General features: G+C 49.4%; 1 protein-coding gene across 1 annotated transcript in view; it reads left to right on the forward strand.

Annotated features, from left to right (window-relative positions):
• The window catches only part of LOC138799069 (zinc finger protein 585A-like), a 201,897-nt gene extending 182,111 nt beyond the window's left edge, over positions 1-19,786 (forward strand). Inside the window, exons 5-14 of the mRNA XM_069979834.1 lie at positions 670-769; positions 7,472-7,557; positions 10,452-10,528; positions 10,998-11,020; positions 11,365-11,438; positions 11,857-12,045; positions 12,136-12,259; positions 12,379-12,476; positions 17,616-17,721; positions 18,185-19,786. Of these exons, the coding sequence (XP_069835935.1) occupies positions 670-769; positions 7,472-7,557; positions 10,452-10,528; positions 10,998-11,020; positions 11,365-11,438; positions 11,857-12,045; positions 12,136-12,259; positions 12,379-12,476; positions 17,616-17,721; positions 18,185-19,308 (2,001 nt within the window). The 3' untranslated portion in view covers positions 19,309-19,786. The remainder of the gene's footprint in view (positions 1-669; positions 770-7,471; positions 7,558-10,451; positions 10,529-10,997; positions 11,021-11,364; positions 11,439-11,856; positions 12,046-12,135; positions 12,260-12,378; positions 12,477-17,615; positions 17,722-18,184) is intronic.
• The last annotated feature ends 2,832 nt before the right edge of the window (positions 19,787-22,618 follow it).

The following is a 22,618-nucleotide window of genomic DNA, read 5'->3' on the forward strand; positions in this document are numbered from 1 at the left end:
CCGGTCCCCGCAGTAGCATCTAATAGTAGATTGTTATTGGTCTGGTCCCGCTGATGTCAATAAGATCTGATCCCATACAGAGGGACAATCAGCCGCCATGTTTTTTCCCATGATTCACCGACACCTTTTCTATAGCAGAAGCTCCGGTTTATTCCTTCTCTAGGACGGTAATTCAGGAGGAGCTGAACTGCAGGGATAGCCCCCCCCCCTCCGCCCATCGTGTAGAAAGATGAGGGGACAGGAAGGAGACGAGACGTTCAGAGTCGGTCACAGGAAGCGACTACGAGGGCGTTAGGGTCCCATCAGCCATCTTTAACAATAAACGATCGCAAACGAGATTGTTTATCGTTAACCGTTCCCCATATCACACGGAGCGATAGTCGTTACTACGATCATTTACTCCATCTGATCCCGGCAAATGATGCAGAATTACAGCGAACGATTAACAAGGAATCTGGTGTCCGCACCAACCGAATGATGAACGATTTCTCGTGGGTCGTTTGATCGTTGCTGCATTTATATGAAATAATTATCGTTTAAATTTGAACAATATAACGATAATATAACAATTCTCACTCCACCTCTGTGCACATAGACTCCTCTCCCGCACCCTCACAGTCTGCAGATCTGCTCCGTGTAGTCCCATCTGATGATCTTCTGGCCTCATAGACAGAATGTGGGAAATGTTTTACCTGTGAATCCAATCTCGATCAGCATGAGAGGACTGACACGGGGGAGGAGCCAGTTTTATGCGTAGAATGTGGGAAATGTTAAAAGAGGTTAGAATATGGAGGTCAGTCTGGAATAAAACGTCCGGGGGCCAGAAAAGAGGACGTCTTTCCCATCAATACATTACTGAGGAAGGGTAAGAACCCGAAGCAAGCCTCTCATCTCCTCTTTAGTTCAAGGATTCCTGTGAAAGAGCATCACGTCCTTTCTTTTAGGGATTCAAGAATGTTAAGAATAAAGGTCCCACAATGACTTAGTGACTATAAATCTATGGGGTTCAGTGCAAATGATGTTACAAGTTACTTACGAGAGAGAAGATTATCAATAAAATAACGTTAATCTTTTAACATTGAGTGGCTGCAATAAGGGGCGGCATTGGCCTCTCTGCTGCCACCTGTGTTTGTGTGAAGAACTGCTGTTCCCCCTGCTGTACACTGTGCTGCAGGGGGGGAATACACTGTACACTGTGCAGCAGGGGGGGGAATACACGGTACACTGTGCAGCAGGGAGGATACACTGTACACTGTGCTGCAGGGGGGGAATACACTGTACACTGTGCTGCAGGGGGGGAATACACTGTACACTGTGCAGCAGGGGGGATATACACTGTACACTGTGCTGCAGGGGGGGAATACACTGTACACTGTGCTGCAGGGGGGGAATACACGGTACAGTGCAGCAGGGGGGATACACTGTACACTGTGCTGCAGGGAGGGATACACTGTACACTGTGCTGCAGGGAGGGATACACTGTACACTGTGCTGCAGGGGGGATACACTGTGCAGCAGGGGGGAATACACTGTACACTGTGCAGCAGGGGGGTACACTGTGCAGCAGGGGGGTACACTGTGCAGCAGGGGAGGTACACTGTACAGCAGGGAGGATACACTGTGCAGCAGGGGGGATATACTGTGCAGCAGGGGGGCGTACACTGTGCAGCAGGAACGCATACACTACACTGCAGCAGGGGGGGAATACACGGTACACTGCTGCAGGGGGGAATACACTGTACACTGCAGCAGGGGGGAATACACTGTACACTGCAGCAGGGGGGAAATACACTGTACACTGCAGCAGGGAGGGATACACTGTACACTGCAGCAGGGGGGGATACACTGTACACTGCAGCAGGGAGGGATACACTGTACACTGCAGCAGGGGGGAATACACTGTACACTGCAGCAGGGGGGAATACACTGTACACTGCAGCAGGGAGGGATACACTGTACACTGCAGCAGGGAGGGATACACTGTACACTGCAGCAGGGAGGGATACACTGTACACTGCAGCAGGGAGGGATACACTGTACACTGCAGCAGGGGGGAATACACTGTACACTGCAGCAGGGAGGGATACACTGTACACTGCAGCAGGGAGGGATACACTGTACACTGCAGCAGGGAGGGATACACTGTACACTGCTGCAGGGGGGAATACACTGTACACTGCAGCAGGGGGGATACACTGTACACTGCAGCAGGGAGGGGATACACTGTACACTGCAGCAGGGAGGGATACACTGTACACTGCAGCAGGGGGGAATACACTGTACACTGCAGCAGGGGGATACACTGTACACTGCAGCAGGGAGGGATACACTGTACACTGCTGCAGGGGGGATACACTGTACACTGCAGCAGGGGGAATACACTGTACACTGCAGCAGGGAGGGATACACTACACTGCAGCAGGGGGAATACACTGTACACTGCAGCAGGGAGGGATACACTACACTGCAGCAGGGGGGATACACTGTACACTGCAGCAGGGAGGGATACACTGTACACTGTGCTGCAGGGAGGGATACACTGTACACTGCAGCAGGGGGGATACACTGTATACTGCAGCAGGGGGATACACTGTACACTGCAGCAGAGGGGAATACACTGTACACTGCAGCAGGGAGGGATACACTGTACACTGCAGCAGGGAGGGATACACTACACTGCAGCAGGGGGGGATACACTGTACACTGCAGCAGGGGGGGATACACTACACAGTGCAGCAGGGGGGAATACACTGTACACAGTGCAGCAGGGGGGAATACACTACACAGTGCAGCAGGGGGGATACACTGTACACAGTGCAGCAGGGGGGAATACACTGTACACTGCAGCAGGGAGGGATACACTGTACACTGCAGCAGGGGGGAATACACTGTACACTGCAGCAGGGAGGGATACACTACACTGCAGCAGGGAGGGATACACTGTACACTGCAGCAGGGAGGGGATACACTGTACACTGCAGCAGGGAGGGGATACACTGTACACCGCAGCAGGGAGGGATACACTGTACACTGCAGCAGGGGGGAATACACTGTACACCGCAGCAGGGAGGGATACACTGTACACTGCAGCAGGGGGGAATACACTGTACACTGCAGCAGGGGGATACACTGTACACTGCAGCAGGGGAAATACACTGTACACTGCAGCAGGGAGGGGTACACTGTACACTGCAGCAGAGGGGATACACTGTACACTGCAGCAGGGGGATACACTGTACACTGCAGCAGGGGGGAATACACTGTACACCGCAGCAGGGAGGGATACACTGTACACTGCAGCAGGGGGGAATACACTGTACACTGCAGCAGGGGGGAATACACTGTACACTGCAGCAGGGAGGGATACACTGTACACTGCAGCAGAGGGGAATACACTACACTGCAGCAGGGAAGGATACACTGTACACTGCAGCAGGGAGGGATACACTGTACACTGCAGCAGGGGGAAATACACTGTACACTGCAGCAGGGGGAAATACACTGTACACTTCAGCAGGGAGGGGTACACTGTACTCATATTTCAGTCATTCTCTGGGGGCAATGTTATGTCAGCATGGATGCAGTCAGTATGGCCGCTTACCTCCAGGACGCACAAGCTCACCGGCCTGGGTCCTCTGCCTCGTCACTCAGCGTACAGGAGCAGGGACTCCTCTCTTTGACATGGCTTCCAGTTACTGTACCATTACAATTAGCCCAAAACAAATCCCCCAAAATTTTAGATTTGGGAAACTTATGGTGACGTTGGTTGAGTAAACGTTAGTTCCTGCTCCGTGTACATCTGGATCTGTAATTTTTTTAAATGATGTATAAAATAGCAGCTCTAAGGAGAAGGTTATGGAGTCCATTCATATATTTGTACATTGGGATCAGATCGCCCCTAAGACGTCTTTTTTCTAGCGTAAATAACCCCAAGCGTGATAACCTGTCCTGGTCCTATAACCCCCCCCCCCCCATTCCCTTAGTGACCTTTGTTGCCCTCCTCTGCACCCGCTCCAGTTCAGCTGTGTCCTTCTTATATACCTGTGCCCAAAACTGTACAGTATATACCATATGTGGTCTGACCAGTGATTTATAAAGAGGCAAAACTATGTTCTCATCTTTAGCATCTCGACCTCTTTTGATGCACCCCATTATTTTATTAGCCTTGGCAGCCTCTGCCTGGCACTGATCACTACAGTTGAGTTTACTGTCCACCAATACCCCCAGGTCCTTTTCAGAAGTAGTTTTACCCAGTGTTTTATTATTTAGCACATAACTGTACTTATTATTTCTACGGCCCAAGTGCATAACCTTACATTTATCCACATTAAACTTCATTTGCCATTTCACTGCCCAAGCCTCCAGCTTCTCCAAATCCCTCTGTAATATGATATTATCCTCCTCTGTACTGATTACTTTACCCAGTTTAGTATCATCTGCAAAAATGGAGATTCTACTCTGTAGCCCCTTAACAAGAGGATAATTAAATATTAAAAAGAAGTGGACCCAACACTGACCCCTGTGGTACCCCACTAGTAACTAAAACCCAATCTGAATATGTTTCATCAATGACCACCCTCTGTTTTCTGTCACACAACCAGTTACTTACCCATTTGCATACGTTTTCCCCAAGTCCCAGCATCTTCATTTTGTAGACCGACCTTTCATGCGGCACAGTATCAAATGCCTTTGAAAAGTCCAGATACACAACATCCACGGCCTCCCCCCGGTCCAGTCTATATACACAACGTCCACAGCCTCCCCCAGGTCTAGTGTATAAACACAACATCCACAGCCTCCCCCGGGTCCAGTCTATATACACAACATCCACAGCCTCCCCCAGGTCCAGTCTATATACACAACGTCCACAGCCTCCCCCAGGTCCAGTCTATATACACAACGTCCACAGCCTCCCCCGGGTCCAGTCTATAACTTACCTCTTCATAGAAGCCGATCAGATTAGTCTGGCAGGACCGATGCCTCATAAATCCGTTCTGGTGCTGCATTATAGTTTTATTTTTATTAAGATACTCCAGTATACATCTCTTATATATTATACCCCAGTATACATCTCTTATATATTATACTCCAGTATACATCTCTTATATATTATACTCCAGTATACATCTCTTATATATTATACCCCAGTATACCATCTCTTATATATTATACCCCAGTATACCATCTCTTATATATTATACCCCAGTATAGCATCTCTTATATATTATACTCCAGTATACATCTCTTATATATTATACCCCAGTATACATCTCTTATATATTATACCCCAGTATACATCTCTTACATTATACTCCAGTATACATCTCTTATATATTATACTCCAGTATACATCTCTTATATATTATACCCCAGTATACATCTCTTATATATTATACCCCAGTATACATCTCTTATATATTATACCCCAGTATACATCTCATATATATTATACTCCAGTATACATCTCTTATATATTATACTCCAGTATACATCTCTTATATATTATACCCCAGTATACATCTCTTACATTATACTCCAGTATACATCTCTTATATATTATACTCCAGTATACATCTCTTATATATTATACCCCAGTATACATCTCTTATATATTATACCCCAGTATACATCTCATATATATTATACTCCAGTATACATCTCTTATATATTATACTCCAGTATACATCTCTTATATATTATAGCCCAGTATACATCTCTTATATATTATACTCCAGTATACATCTCTTATATATTATACCCCAGTATACATCTCTTATATATTATACCCCAGTATACATCTCTTATATATTATACCCCAGTATACATCTCTTATATATTATACCCCAGTATACATCTCTTATATATTATAGCCCAGTATACATCTCTTATATATTATACCCCAGTATACATCTCTTATATATTATACCCCAGTATACATCTCTTATATATTATACCCCAGTATACATCTCTTATATATTATACCCCAGTATAGCATCTCTTATATATTATACCCCAGTATACATGTCTTATATATTATACTCCAGTATACATCTCTTATATATTATACCCCAGTATACATCTCTTATATATTATACCCCAGTATACATCTCTTATATATTATACCCCAGTATAGCATCTCTTATATATTATACCCCAGTATACATGTCTTATATATTATACTCCAGTATACATCTCTTATATATTATACCCCAGTATACATCTCTTATATATTATACCCCAGTATAGCATCTCTTATATATTATACCCCAGTATACATCTCTTATATATTATACCCCAGTATACATCTCTTATATATTATACCCCAGTATACATCTCTTATATATTATACCCCAGTATACATCTCTTATATATTATACCCCAGTATACATCTCTTATATATTATACCCCAGTATACATCTCTTATATATTATACTCCAGTATACATCTCTTATATATTATACCCCAGTATACATCTCTTATATATTATACCCCAGTATACATCTCTTATATATTATACCCCAGTATACATCTCTTATATATTATACACCAGTATACATCTCTTATATGTTATACTCCAGTATACATCTTATATATTATACTCCAGTATACATCTCTTATATATTATACCCCAGTATACATCTCTTATATATTATACTCCAGTATACATCTCTTATATATTATACCCCAGTATACATCTCTTATATATTATACCCCAGTATACATCTCTTATATATTATACCCCAGTATAGCATCTCTTATATATTACACCCCAGTATACATCTCTTATATATTATACTCCAGTATACATCTCTTATATATTATACCCCAGTATAGCATCTCTTATATATTACACCCCAGTATACATCTCTTATATATTATACCCCAGTATACATCTCTTATATATTATACCCCAGTATACATCTCTTATATATTATACCCCAGTATACATCTCTTATATATTATACCCCAGTATACATCTCTTATATATTATACCCCAGTATACATCTCTTATATATTATACACCAGTATACATCTCTTATATATTATACCCCAGTATACATCTCTTATATATTATACCCCAGTATAGCATCTCTTATATATTATACCCCAGTATACATGTCTTATATATTATACTCCAGCATAGCATCTCTTAGGGAGCGGTGGGGGATGGATAGTGTGTATTTGCAGCGCCACCAGTCTGTGGCTCCAGACGACCCAAAAGGGAAGGGACAGTGTCAGCTCTCAGCAAGTCTTTGTATGCGTCTGATTCTTGGAAGGCGACCAGGTACAATGAAATCTTTTATTGGAGTACTGCAGTTCAGAGGTGAGATCCTCTATATGCCTGAGATCGTTCACTTTAGTAATTGTAGGAGGCAAACACTGTTTCCAGCACAGCAGAATACATGACCTCGCCACCAACATTAGGAAACTAAGTGAGGAACGTTTGTACGCCTCTTGAGTGATCTCGCAGTGATGGAGGAGGAAAAGGACCGGGCCCATCTGCATTGTGAGACGTGTGACCTGTTTGATCACTCTCGTCACCTCCGACCAGAAGTGGTGAAGTAGCGTACATTCCCAAAACACATGCAGCAATGTCCCCTCTCCCTGCTCACATCTCCAGCAAACAGGGTCTACCTGAGGTATGAGTTCGTGTAGCTTGGCAGGGACTCTATATCAGCGGAAAATAATCTTGTAGCTGGCTTCTTGAAATTTGGAACTGATAAAGGACTTATGTGTCAGATAGAAAATCCTATTCCGCTGACCATCAGTAAGGGTGATCCCTAGATCCAATTCCCATTCTAATATAAAAGCGGGGGGGGGGGGGGGGGGGGGGGGGGGGTTGGGGGGCTCTTCAGGTATGGTTAGGAGAAGCTTGTAGGTAAGAGAGACAGTGTGTCTCAATGGTTCCTTCTCCGCACATAACTTCTCAAAGTCAGTGAGGGGCTTGTCATAGTGAGCAGGTGGGGGCAGCGATGTCAGATAGTGGCGCAGCTGTGCACCCAAGAAGCATGGGTCCGTCTGGTCTGCAGAGCACCAGGTTCTGTCCTTGAGAAAATGTTGGGCCCTGAATGACCCGCCACTATCCAGTCCCTAAACACTTTATCTGTTAGACTAGGGCTAAATCTGGGTGACCCAAAATAGGGGTCATTTTAGAAGTGGCCACCATACAATATTGTCTTATTACCATATCTGAACACGCAGCCGTCGGGCCCATAGTAGGATGATACTCAACCTCACTGGTTCGGTCCCCAGTCAGCCAAGCAATCCCACGTAACCGTATTCCTGTGTATGACTGCTCCAAGGTTAGAATAAAGATGAGTGGGGATAGGGGGCATCACTGACGCGTGCCATTGTGAATTCAGAATCTCTCTGAAAGAATACCATTAGTTCTGACCTTTGCACTCGGAGCGGTGTAGAATAGACCCAAATCAGGAAGGACGGGCCAATGCCAAGAAATTTCAGGGTTTCCACCATGAAGGACCAATTAACCCGATCAAACGCCTTTTCAGCGTCTGTGGAGAGTAACATAAGAGTGGACTCCATTAGGTTCGCTTTGTGGATCAGGTTAATGGTCCTCATGGTGTTATCACACGCCTCCCTACCAGGCATAAAGCCTGCCTGATCAGGATGAACTATGGTTTCCAATAGGGAGAACAGTCATGAAGCCAAAATTTTGGCAAAGAGTTTAAGGTCGTCGTTCAACAAAGAGATCGGCCTATAATTAGCGCAATATGCACTGTCCTCACCCGGCTTGGGTATCACCACTATGTAGGTGCACGTGATATCAAGGTGCAAGGAGGCCCCCCTGTGAGACTGAATTAAAGGCAGAAAGAATATGTGGAGTAAGGATGTCATGGAACGTCTTGTAGTATGCCAGTCCAAACCCGTCAGGGCCAAGGGCTTTCCCAGTTTGTGTGTTTTTAATCGCAGCAGCAAGTTTCCCTTCAGAAATTGGCGCTTCCAAGGTCTCCGCGTCTTTGGCAGACAAAGATGGCATACCCAATACCTGTGATATATACGTGCGTATTTTATCACGGAATGTCGCATCGAGTGCGGCAGGGTTATCCTTGTCCACTGAGTACAAATTATACAAAGCCCCATCACTATGTGTCCCCATCACCATGAGTCCTCGGCACTATGTGTCCCCATCACCATGAGTCCTCGGCACTATGTGTCCCTGTCACTATGAGTTCTCGGCACTATGTGCCCCGTCATTGAGTCCTCGGCACTATGAGTCCCTGTCACCATGAGACCTAGGCACTATGTGTCCCTGTCACCATGAGTCCTCGGCACTATGTGTCCCTGTCACCATGAGTCCTCGGCACTATGTGTTCCTGTCACTATGAGTCCTCGGCACTATGTGTCCCTGTCACCATGAGTCCTCGGCACTATGTGTCCCTGTCACTATGAGTCCTCGGCACTATGTGTTCCTGTCACTATGAGTCCTCGGCACTATGTGTCCCTGTCACCATGAGTCCTCGGCACTATGTGTCCCTGTCACCATGAGTCCTCGGCACTATGTGTCCCTGTCACCATGAGTCCTCGGCACTATGTGTCCCTGTCACTATAAGTCCTCGGCACTATGTGTCCCTGTCACTATAAGTCCTCGGCACTATGTGTCCCTGTCACTATAAGTCCTCGGCACTATGTGTCTCTGTCACCATGAGTCCTCGGCACTATGTGTCCCTGTCACTATAAGTCCTCGGCACTATGTGTCTCTGTCACCATGAGTCCTCGGCACTATGTGTCTCTGTCACCATGAGTCCTCGGCACTATGTGTCCCTGTCACTATGAGTCCTCGGCACTATGTGTCCCTGTCACCATGAGTCCTCGGCACTATGTGTCCCTGTCACCATGAGTCCTCGGCACTATGTGTCCCTGTCACCATGAGTCCTCGGCACTATGTGTCCCTGTCACCATGAGTCCTCGGCACTATGTGTCCCTGTCACCATGAGTCCTCGGCACTATGTGTCCCTGTCACCATGAGTCCTCGGCACTATGTGTCCCTGTCACTATAAGTCCTCGGCACTATGTGTCCCTGTCACCATGAGTCCTCGGCACTATGTGTCCCTGTCACTATGAGTCCTATGAATCCCCATCACTGTGTCCAATAATTTGAGCTCAGCTTCCATTTCTTAAATTCCTCAGCTATAATGGATGCTGGGCTGTGATTGGTGGGATAGCTGTATATTATATATGTGCAGCTGTGCTCTTCATCAGGTGCTGCTGTGTATTTGATCACCGGTAGTTGTATCCATCCTCCGTACGTCAGGCCTGCCGGGGCATCAGTCACACTTACAGCCTCTCGGTCACCGACCCCCGGGATATCACAGATTCTATGTACTAAGATGGTCCCATAATCCCCCTCACATTACAGATGTGAGGTAAGATGGCGGCTCTTGGCCCCATACCCAGACCTTTTACACCATTTGCATCTATTTCTTCTCCAGGTTTTCTGCTCCCGATCGCGGCTCTTTATTACAGAGACACGAGGGAGAGGCGGCATTTCTGTCACCGGAAAACCAGGGTAAATAGCCCCCATCACAGATCACACCGTGCCTTACCCAATCATTACAAGATCATCGACAACACTGATGAGAGAGTAGTAGATGCTTGGAGGAAACTTCCAGCAGATGTGGTTGGTAAATCTACAGTAACAGAATGCAACCTGCCTGGTATATACATGTATCTATCCGTGGAATACTAATAGGGCAGAGTATATGGGGGGGGGGCCTTATCTGCCGGCAATCTTCTATGGACAGGGAACAGACTCCAGCTCCCTCCTCCCAACACAGAAGCTTCTTCTACTGAGCTCCGCCCTCTCATATCACATGACTGCAGGTCCTTCATCCTCCTCTTCTCCTCTCCTGCTGAGCTCCACCCCCTCACATCACATGACCACAGGTCCTCCATCCACCACTTATCCTCTCCTGCTGAGCTCCGCCCCTCATGTGACTGATCACATGGTGACAGTGACATCATCCCAGGTCCTGCAGTCCCCGCACTGGTCCCTATTGTGGTATGTATGACCTGAAGACTTCTCTGTATCAGTGACATTTTAGGTCTTATTAGACAAAAGATTCTTTTGTTTTCTCCGATTATCGATAAATAGTTGCAAACGACGCAAGATCATTCACCTTAATATCTGGAACGACAGTCATTAGTCACGATTGCAATTACTGATGTTCTTATACACTACTATACATCACAACCAGCAACGTCCAATGTGGAGAGAAAAACCTCAGACAAATACACCAAAAAAACTACAAAAATCAATGGACACAAAACTTATCCGACAACAGCGAATAATCAGTTCTAAAATGTCGTCTCTGTATTTAACACATTGTATTTTATATATCTCAGGAATGGAGGAGAATGAGGTCACCAGACAGATCCTGAGCCTCACCCTGGAGATCATCTACCTGCTGACCGGGGAGGTGAGGGATTCTGGGGGATGGGTCACATGACCTCCCTCTTCTCTCTAGTAATAATACAGGACATGGGCGGAGAGGTGGGGGATTCTGGGGGATGGGTTCACATGACCTCCCTCTTCTCTAGTAATAATACAGGACATGGGCGGAGAGGTGAGGGATTCTGGGGGATGGGTCACATGACCTCCCTCTTCTCTCTACTAATAATACAGGACAAAAGTGGAGAGGTGAGGGATTCTGGGGGATGGGTCACATGACCTCCCTCTTCTCTCTAGTAATAATACAGGACATGAGCGGAGAGGTGAGGGATTCTGGGGGATGGGTCACATGACCTCCCTCTTCTCTCTAGTAATAATACAGGACATGGGCGGAGAGGTGGGGGCTCTGTATATAGTGATATTTATCAGGGTCTCTCCATCCTCAGGATTACACAGTAGTGAAGAAGACATGTGGAGAGTGTGTGGCCCCCAGCAGCAGCAGCAGGTCAGGAGGATGGAGCAGGGCCCGGGGCCCCATCACGGAGCCTCCACCTCCCTCACTGATACCTGAGAGGAACAATGAGCAGAAGATCCTAGAACTCACCCACAAGATGATGGAGCTGCTGACTGGAGAGGTGAGCAATGCTGCTGGGAATGCTGGGACATCATCCAGGAACACAAGGGATGATGGGTCTGGATGATGACTGGATCATTGTGTCTGTCAGGTTCCTATAAGGTGTCAGGATGTGGCCGTCTATTTCTCCATGGAGGAGTGGGAGTATGTAGGAGGACACAAGGATCTGTACCAGGAGGCCATGATGGAGGACCACCGGCCCCTCACATCACCGGGTAAGAGGAGACTCTCATTGATGGTAAAGGAGAGAGCAGTATTGGGGTCCCCTAGACCCCCCATCACCTGCTCATCACATATACACAATGTATTCAGTCACTGTGTGTGTCTCCTACAGATGGATCCAGTAAGAGGAATCCACCAGAGAGATGTCCTGCTCCACTGGATCCCCAGGACTGTCCGAGGGGAGATGACACTGTCCTGCAGGAGGAGCAGGTAGATGGAGGAGAAGATGACACTGTCCTGCAGGAGGAGCAGGGAGATGGAGGGGGAGATGACACTGTCCTGCAGGAGGAGCAGGTATATGGAGGGGGAGATGACACTGTCCTGCAGGAGGAGCAGGGAGATGGAGGGGGAGATTACACTGTCCTGCAGGAGGAGCAGGTAGATGGAGGGGGAGATGACACTGTCCTGCAGGAGGAGCAGAGAGATGGAGGGGGAGATGACACTGTCCTGCAGGAGGAGCAGGGGGATGGAGGAGGGGGAGATGACACTGTCCTGCAGGAGGAGCAGGTAGATGGAGGGGGAGATGACACTGTCCTGCAGGAGGAGCAGGGGGATGGAGGGGGAGATGACACTGTCCTGCAGGAGGAGCAGGGGGATGGAGGGGGAGATGACACTGTCCTGCAGGAGGAGCAGGGAGATGGAGGGGGAGATGACACTGTCCTGCAGGAGGAGCAGGTAGATGGAGGGGGAGATGACACTGTCCTGCAGGAGGAGCAGGGGGATGGAGGGGGAGATGACACTGTCCTGCAGGAGGAGCAGGTAGATAAAGGGGGAGATGACACTGTCCTGCAGGAGGAGCAGGTAGATGGAAGGGGAGATGACACTGTCCTGCAGGAGGAGCAGGTAGATGGAGGAGGAGATGACACTGTCCTGCAGGAGGAGCAGGTAGATGGAGGGGGAGATGACACTGTCCTGCAGGAGGAGCAGGTAGATGTAGGGGGAGATGACACTGTCCTGCAGGAGCAGCAGGTAGATGGAGGGGGAGATGACACTGTCCTGCAGGAGGAGCAGGTAGATGGAAGGGGAGATGACACTGTCCTGCAGGAGGAGCAGGTAGATGGAGGAGGAGATGACACTGTCCTGCAGGAGGAGCAGGTAGATGGAGGGGGAGATGACACTGTCCTGCAGGAGGAGCAGGTAGATGTAGGGGGAGATGACACTGTCCTGCAGGAGCAGCAGGTAGATGGAGGGGGAGATGACACTGTCCTGCAGGTAGATGGAGGGGGAGATGACACTGTCCTGCAGGAGGAGCAGGGAGATGGAAGGGGAGATGACACTGTCCTGCAGGAGGAGCAGGTAGATGGAGGAGGAGATGACACTGTCCTGCAGGAGGAGCAGGTAGATGGAGGGGAGATGGCACTGTCCTGCAGGAGGAGCAGGAAGATGGAGGGGGAGATGACACTACACTGTCCTGCAGGAGGAGCAGGTAGATGGAGGGGGGAGATGACACTGTCCTGCAGGAGGAGCAGGGAGATGACACTGTCCTGCAGGAGGAGCAGGAACATGGAGAGGGAGGTGACACTGTCCTGCAGGAGGAGCAGGTAGATGGAGGAGGAGATGACACTGTCCTACAGGAGGAGCAGGTAGATGGAGGAGGAGATGACACTGTCCTGCAGGAGGAGCAGGTAGATGGAGGGGAGATGGCACTGTCCTGCAGGAGGAGCAGGTAGATGGAGGGGGAGATGACACTGTCCTGCAGGAGGAGCAGGTAGATGGAGGGGGAGATGACACTGTCCTGCAGGAGGAGCAGGTAGATGGAGGGGGGAGATGACACTGTCCTGCAGGAGGAGCAGGGAGATGACACTGTCCTGCAGGAGGAGCAGGAAGATGGAGAGGGAGGTGACACTGTCCTGCAGGGAGATAGAGGGGGAGATGACAGTGTCCTGCAGGAGGAGCAGGTAGATGGAGGGGGAGATGACACTGTCCTGCAGGAGCAGCAGGTAGATGGAGGGGGAGATGACAGTGTCCTGCAGGAGGAGCAGGTAGATGGAGGAGGAGATGACACTGTCCTGCAGGAGGAGCAGGTAGATGGAGGGGGACATGAGACTGTCCTGCAGGAGGAGCAGGGAGATGGAGGGGGAGATGACACTGTCCTGCAGGAGGAGCAGGTAGATGGAGGGGGACATGAGACTGTCCTGCAGGAGGAGCAGGGAGATGGAGGGTGAGATGACACTGTCCTGCAGGAGGAGCAGGTAGATGGAGGGGGAGATGAGACTGTCCTGCAGTTAGATGGAGGGGGAGATGACACTGTCCTGCAGGAGGAGCAGGGAGATGGAGGGGGAGATGACACTGTCCTACAGGAGGAGCAGGTAGATGGAGGAGGAGATGACACTGTCCTGCAGGAGGAGCAGGTAGATGGAGGGGGAGATGACACTGTCCTGCAGGAGGAGCAGGTAGATGGAGGGGAGATGGCACTGTCCTGCAGGAGGAGCAGGTAGATGGAGGGGGAGATGACACTGTCCTGCAGGAGGAGCAGGGAGATGGAGGGGGAGATTACACTGTCCTGCAGGAGGAGCAGGTAGATGGAGGAGGAGATGACACTGTCCTGCAGGAGGAGCAGGTAGATGGAGGAGGAGATGACACTGTCCTGCAGGAGGAGTGGGGAGATGGAGGGGGAGATGACACTGTCCTACAGGAGGAGCAGGTAGATGGAGGAGGAGATGACACTGTCCTGCAGGAGGAGCAGGTAGATGGAGGGGGAGATGACACTGTCCTGCAGGAGAAGCAGGTAGATGGAGGGGAGATGGCACTGTCCTGCAGGAGGAGCAGGTAGATGGAGGGGGAGATGACACTGTCCTGCAGGAGGAGCAGGGAGATGGAGGGGGAGATGACACTGTCCTGCAGGAGGAGCAGGTAGATGGAGGGGGGAGATGACACTGTCCTGCAGGAGGAGCAGGTAGATGGAGGAGGAGATGACACTGTCCTGCAGGAGGAGTGGGGAGATGGAGGGGGAGATGACACTGTCCTGCAGGAGGAGCAGGTAGATGTAGGGGGAGATGACACTGTCCTGCAGGAGGAGCAGGTAGATGGAAGGGGAGATGACACTGTCCTGCAGGAGGAGCAGGTAGATGGAGGAGGAGATGACACTGTCCTGCAGGAGGAGCAGGTAGATGGAGGGGGGCATGAGACTGTCCTGCAGGAGGAGCAGGGAGATGGAGGGGGAGATGACACTGTCCTGCAGGAGGAGCAGGTAGATGGAGGGGGAGATGAGACTGTCCTGCAGGAGGAGCAGGTAGATGTAGGGGGAGATGACACTGTCCTGCAGGAGCAGCAGGTAGATGGAGGGGGAGATGACACTGTCCTGCAGGTAGATGGAGGGGGAGATGACACTGTCCTGCAGGAGGAGCAGGTAGATGGAGGGGGAGATGACACTGTCCTACAGGAGGAGCAGGTAGATGGAGGAGGAGATGACACTGTCCTGCAGGAGGAGCAGGTAGATGGAGGGGGAGATGACACTGTCCTGCAAGAGGATCAGGTAGATGGAGGGGAGATGGCACTGTCCTGCAGGAGGAGCAGGGAGATGGAGGGGGAGATGACACTGTCCTGCAGGAAGATGGAAAAGGGGGAGATGACACTGTCCTGCAAGAGGAGTGGGGAGATGGAGGGGGAGATGACACTGTCCTGCAGGAGGAGCAGGGAGATGCAGAGGGAGGTGACACTGTCCTGCAGGGAGATGACACTGTCCTGCAGGAGGAGTGGGGAGATGGAGGGGGAGATGACACTGTCCTGCAGGAGGAGCAGGTAGATGGAGGGGGAGATGACACTGTCCTGCAGGTAGATGGAGGGGGAGATGACACTGTCCTGCAGGAGGAGCAGGTAGATGGAGGGGGAGATGACACTGTCCTGCAGGAGGAGCAGGTAGATGGAGGAGGAGGAGATGACACTGTCCTGCAGGAGGAGCAGGTAGATGGAGGGGAGATGACACTGTCCTGCAGGAGGAGCAGGTAAATGGAGGGGGGGATGACACTGTCCTGCAGGAGGAGCAGGTAGATGGAGGAGGAGATGACACTGTCCTGCAGGAGGAGCAGGTAGATGGAGGAGGGGGAGATGACACTGTCCTGCAGGAGGAGCAGGGAGATGGAGGGGGAGATGACACTGTCCTGCAGGAGGAGCAGGGAGATGGAGAAGGGGGAGATGACACTGTCCTGCAAGAGGAGTGGGGAGATGGAGGGGGAGATGACACTGTCCTGCAAGAGGAGTGGGGAGATGGAGGGGGAGATGACACTGTCCTGCAGGAGGAGCAGGTAGATGGAGGGGAAGATGACACTGTCCTGCAGGAGGAGCAGGGAGATGGAGGGGGAGATGACACTGTCCTGCAGGAGGAGCAGGTAGATGGTGGGGGAGATGACACTGTCCTGCAGGAGGAGCAGGTAGATGGAGGGGGAGATGACACTGTCCTGCAGTAGGAGCAGGTAGATGGAGGAGGAGATGACACTGTCCTGCAGGAGGAGCAAGTAGATGGAGGAGGAGGAGATGACACTGTCCTGCAGGAGGAGCAGGTAGATGGAGGAGGGGGAGATGACACTGTCCTGCAGGAGGAGCAGGTAGATGGAGGGGGAGATGACACTGTCCTGCAGGAGGAGCAGGTAGATGGAGGGGGAGATGACACTGTCCTGCAGGAGGAGCAGGGAGATGGAGGGGAGATGACACTGTCCTGCAGGAGGAGCAGGTAGATGGAGGGGGAGATGACACTGTCCTGCAGGAGGAGCAGGGAGATGGAGGGGAGATGACACTGTCCTGCAGGAGGAGCAGGTAGATGGAGGGGGAGATGACACTGTCCTGCCGGAGGAGCAGGTAGATGGAGGGGGAGATGACACTGTCCTGCAGGAGGAGCAGGGAGATGGAGGGGAGATGACACTGTCCTGCAGGAGGAGCAGGTAGGTGGAGGGGGAGATGACACTGTCCTGCAGGAGGAGCAGGTAGATGGAGGGGAGATGACACTGTTCTGCAGGAGGAGCAGGTAGATGGAGGAGGAGGAGATGACACTGTCCTGCAGGAGGAGCAGGTAGATGGAGGGGAGATGACACTGTCCTGCAGGAGGAGCAGGTAAATGGAGGGGGAGATGACACTGTCCTGCAGGAGGAGCAGAGAGATGGAGGGGGAGATGACACTGTCCTGCAGGAGGAGCAGGTAGATGGAGGGGAGATGACACTGTCCTGCAGGAGGAGCAGGTAAATGGAGGGGGAGATGACACTGTCCTGCAGGAGGAGCAGGTAAATGGAGGGGGAGATGACACTGTCCTGCAGGAGGAGCAGAGAGATGGAGGGGACATCTTCTAGAATAGCCATGTCAGATTATGACAATAAATGAGTTAGATATCTATTTCATACTTTATACTTACTTATTTAGGCTGAAGAAGTGATTGTTATTAAAGTTGATGATTTATCCGGAGAAGATGAGATGTATGTGCAGGGGGATCAGCAGGTGGAGGACCCTCCTGTAGTTTGCGGCTTTGGTGAGTAATACTATATACAGTAACCTCTAATAATCAAGCTGATTGCCGCCATGTGTGGAGAATGATTGAAATCTCCTGTGATCTTTAGATTCACACTTTTTGGTCACTTTGCATGAAAAAAAAGTCACGTTCACCCCACAGAAATCTCACTATAACTAAGGCCGGGGTCCCGCTGCGTTTTTGCCGTCCGTCTATCGGATCAGTTTTTAAATTGTTACTTTTAACGTAAACAAAAACGAGGTAAAAAAAATCATGTTTTGATCTATGGAAAAACGAATCCAAATGGATTGCACCTGTTTTTTTATACGCCCCCCCCTCCCCCATAAAACGTATATATGTTAAACGGACTGCAAGAACGCTGTGTGAATCTGGCCGTATAGATCACGGCCCTGGAGCCGCTCTGGATGCAGAATAAGATGGCCAAGTGAATCTACTGTCACATTAAACTGTTTTTTCCCCCTAGATAACTGCAGGAAGAGCTCGGGGGAATCCTCGCTTGTATCTCCGGGCTATAAAGCAGAAGATATCACTCACTCTTCCTTATCAGAAAGTCTCTTTCCCTTTCATGTATATCCTGGAGTTCTCAGTCCAGACTTATTGTCTAATCCTCCCGATCCCACAGAGACGCCTCCCTATGTATTACGGATGGTTCCATCGACTACAGACCACAGAGGGGTTAAAGTCTTCCAATGTGGTGAATGTGGGAAACAGTTTACAAAAAACTCTAATCTCTTTATACATCAAAGAACTCACACCGGAGAGAAGCCGTACTCCTGTTCAGAATGTGGGAAGTGTTTTCATAGGAAATCATTTCTTTCTAGACACAAAAAAATTCACACGGGGGAGAAGCCATTTCCATGTTCTGAGTGTGGGAAATGTTTTATTACTAAAGTCAGCCTCAAGGATCATCTGAGGATTCACACAGGGGAAAAGCCTTTCATATGTACTGAATGTGGGAAATGCTTTACCCAGAAGCCTTCACTTGTGGAACATAAGAGAATTCACACAGGGGAGAAGCCATATTCATGTACAGAATGTGGAAAGTGCTTTACAAAGAAATCAAGCCTTATAGAGCATCTAAGAGTTCACACAGGGGAGAAGCCATTTTCTTGTCCAGAATGTGGAAAATGTTTTATTACAAAGTCCAAGGCACGTTATCATCAGAGAAGCCACACAGGGGATAAACCATTTCTGTGTCTACAATGTGGGAAACGTTTTATCCAAAAATCAGATCTTGCTGAACATGAAAAAATTCACACAGGGGAGAAGCCACACTCTTGTTCTGACTGTGGGAAATGTTTTCTTACTCATTTTAAACTGAGGGATCATCAGAGCGTTCACTCAGGGGAGAAACCGTTCTCGTGTTCTCAGTGCGGGAAAGGCTTTGCCCAGAAAACCAATCTTGCAAAGCATCAGAGAAGTCACTCGGGAGAGAAGCCATACTCATGTTCAGAATGTGAGAAATATTTTACCAGGAAATCAAATCTTGTCAATCACCAGAAAGGTCACACGAGCGATAGTCATGGACAGAATGTAACCCTGCAGGCTCCGTGTAATGTGAGTGGCAGAGAAGTACGAGAACCCTAGGACTGAGGAAATCTGTGTTGTCTGATGCAGAAAGTATATAAAGGACCCAGGACTCCTGTCAGATGCAAGTCAGCTAACCTCTCATGGGTTGGGCTGCCCAGAGGTGAGCGTTCTGTGCCCACCTGGCTACCTTACTGGGGAGGTATATAGTCTACGCTTCCCTATATACTGTGGGGTGGAGTCTCTGCTCCTGTACACTCTTGAATGTGACGCTCGTCTCTTATCGTTACCGAACCTCATACGCCATCAGACCGTACAGATAAGGAAGCTATCAGATATTGTTCCATCTAAGAACCAAGACTTGTTCTAGAAGGGTCCGGAGTCCGAGTTTTCGGATTTGGGGTCTGCGCTGATCTCCCATAATCCTGATTATCGGACGCAGACGTCTCCTCGCCTCTGTGAATGTTATTTCAGGTCACCCAATCTGTTTTCTCTTATTTGGTGATTATATATATATATATATATATATATATATATATATATAAAAATATATTTTATACAACCTTGTTTCTACTGAAAATTAAAGGGGAGGGGTACAGAAAAAGGGGGGGGGGGTCAAAGGTCACATAAGATCAGGATCCAGTGAGGATAATGCCAAGAGAGCTCCAAAGTGAAAGCAATTCAAAGTTAATTCAGCCAAGTGCCATACAACAAAGTATGCGTATACAGTGTGAGTGCAGCAGTATATACCTGAGTACAAGTGCAGCAGTATATACCTGAGTACAAGTGCAGCAGTATATACCTGAGTGTGAGTGCAGCAGTATATACCTGAGTGTGAGTGCAGCAGTATATACCTGAGTACAAGTGCAGCAGTATATACTTGAGTACAAGTGCAGCAGTATATACCTGAGTGTGAGTGCAGCAGTATATACCTGAGTATGAGTGCAGCAGTATAAGCAGGAGTATATGTGTGAGTTCAGCAGTATATACATGAGTGTGAGTGCAGCAGTATATACCTGAGTGTGAGTGCAGCAGCATATACCTGAGTACTAGTGCAGCAGTATATACCTGAGTACAAGTGCAGCAGTATATACCTGAGTGTGAGTGCAGCAGTATATACCTGAGTGTGAGTGCAGCAGTATATACCTGAGTACAAGTGCAGCAGTATATACCTGAGTACAAGTGCAGCAGTATATACCTGAGTGTGAGTGCAGCAGTATATACCTGAGTATGAGTGCAGCAGTATAAGCAGGAGTATATGTGTGAGTTCAGCAGTATATACATGAGTGTGAGTGCAGCAGTATATACCTGAGTGTGAGTGCAGCAGTATATACCTGAGTACTAGTGCAGCAGTAGTTACCTGAGTACAAGTGCAGCAGTATATACCTGAGTGTGAGTACAGCAGTATATACCTGAGTATGAGTGCAGCAGTATAAGCAGGAGTATATGTGTGAGTTCAGCAGTATATACGTGAGTGTGAGTGCAGCAGTGTATACGTGAGTGTGAGTGCAGCAGTATATGCGTATATAGTAATGTGGTCAGCAGTAAGATTTGATCCCTCCCTACCAATAACCTTCTCTTCTTAATAGCTTCTTTTCCTGTAGTAGCGAGGCCTCTATCCAGTCCATACAAACGACATAGACCAGTTTCTGGAGTACGAGCCGTCTTGTTGGTGGAGAGGGTTCTATCCGCTGTGGCGGAGACATATAATAATAGTGGATAATCATATTGGGGTCCTAAAAATATTAACCAATGGGGGTCAGGAGGGTAAGGGAGCAGGAAGGGGGGTGAGGGAGCAGGGAGAGGGGGGGTGAGGGAGCAGGGAGAGGGGGGGTGAGGGAGCAGGGAGAGGGGGGGTGAGGGAGCTGGGAGGGGGGGTTGAGGGAGCTGGGAGGGGGGGTGAGGGATCAGGGAGAGGGGGGGTAAGGGAGCAGGGAGAGGGGGGGTGAGGGAGCAGGGAGGGGGGGGGTGAGGAAGCAGGGACCCGGCGCTGCTACCTGTTCGGCCCCGTGGGGCGCCTTACCTCGCCCCGCTCCTGTCTCCGTCTGTGCCGGCCGGCGTGCGCGTCCCCGCCTGCTAGGGCGCGCGCCGGCTGTCTCAGATTTAAAGGGCCAGCCCGCCCCTAATTGGTTAATTGCACTAATCACTCCCTATAAATTCCAGCCCTGCCCCCTCCCAGGTGTTGGAGCCTCTATATGCTTCCCATAGCGTTTGGCCCAGCTCCCTGTTGTTCCTGACTTTAGTCCTTGTTCCTGTCTGCAGTCCTTGTCCCTAGTCCCTGCCCGCTGCCTTCCCATTGTTCCTGAGTCCTGTCCGCCACCTGCGATTACACCTACAGACCTCTGCCTGCATTATCTCCTGCCTACTGCTCCTGCCACGCCTCGCCTGCCGTCACTAGCAACCAAGCCAGGGGTAGCGACCTGGGGGTCGCCTGCCGCAGCAAGTCCATCCCGCCTTGCGGCGGGCTCTGGTGGAAACCAGCGGCCCCTTAAGACTCCGCTCCCTGGTGAGGTTAGTGCCATCGCTAGTGACGGTTCAGTGGATCCACTACTCCAGGCGTTACACCCGTCCTATGAGGGTGACACAAGGCCCCAGACCTTGTTACCTGGGATGAGCAGAATGCTGAGGGTTCCCTGCTGACAACCGCGCTGCAAGACAGAGTTTCTAGGCTCTTTGCAACTTTGCTCTATCTAGGTCAGTTCCTAGCTTACTGCTGTCTGTGGATACTGTCCTGCACTGTGACTCTCCTAGTCCACGGCGTGGGTTGAGGTTATCTCTGACTTGTCCTCTCCTGGAGGGGTTTAACATTGCATTGTGTTGTATATAGTAAACTGAGAAGAAACTGTTAGCTGCATCTTGTCTTGCTTTCCTACTCATACAGGAACCTGACTAAGACTGACCTACACTTCCTGTCACCCATGTGACTTCCTATCCCCAGCGTATCTGAAATGCCCTGTGAGTGGGTGAAGAGTGTATTAGAAGAAGTAAAGTGAGAGGTGATAGGACAGAAGAAGAAAAGACTCACTCCTATAGGCTCGCAGAACCTGACGTCAAGTGGTTTTTCATATGGATATATATATATGTATGCCTAATTTGCAGCAGATGGAAAACAATCTGGTATGGACTGAATACCATCCTCAACAATTGTTAGGTTGGTGATGCATTAGGTACAGCCTGCGTCCCCCGGTACATGAACGACTATGGAATGATGTATGGAGCTGCCGCCTGTACCATGTTACAGACTGGCATGGGTGCCCATGGTGCTGCATCACTGCTCGGCGCGGCTGCCGTGTCCGAGGCTCAATGCCCCCATCACAGAGAAAACCACCCTTCACTACCCCTGACGACCATTGATCAGGATTGGCGCAGT

The sequence above is a fragment of the Dendropsophus ebraccatus genome, chromosome 8, assembly GCF_027789765.1.
Source record: "Dendropsophus ebraccatus isolate aDenEbr1 chromosome 8, aDenEbr1.pat, whole genome shotgun sequence".
Taxonomy (NCBI): domain Eukaryota; kingdom Metazoa; phylum Chordata; class Amphibia; order Anura; family Hylidae; genus Dendropsophus; species Dendropsophus ebraccatus.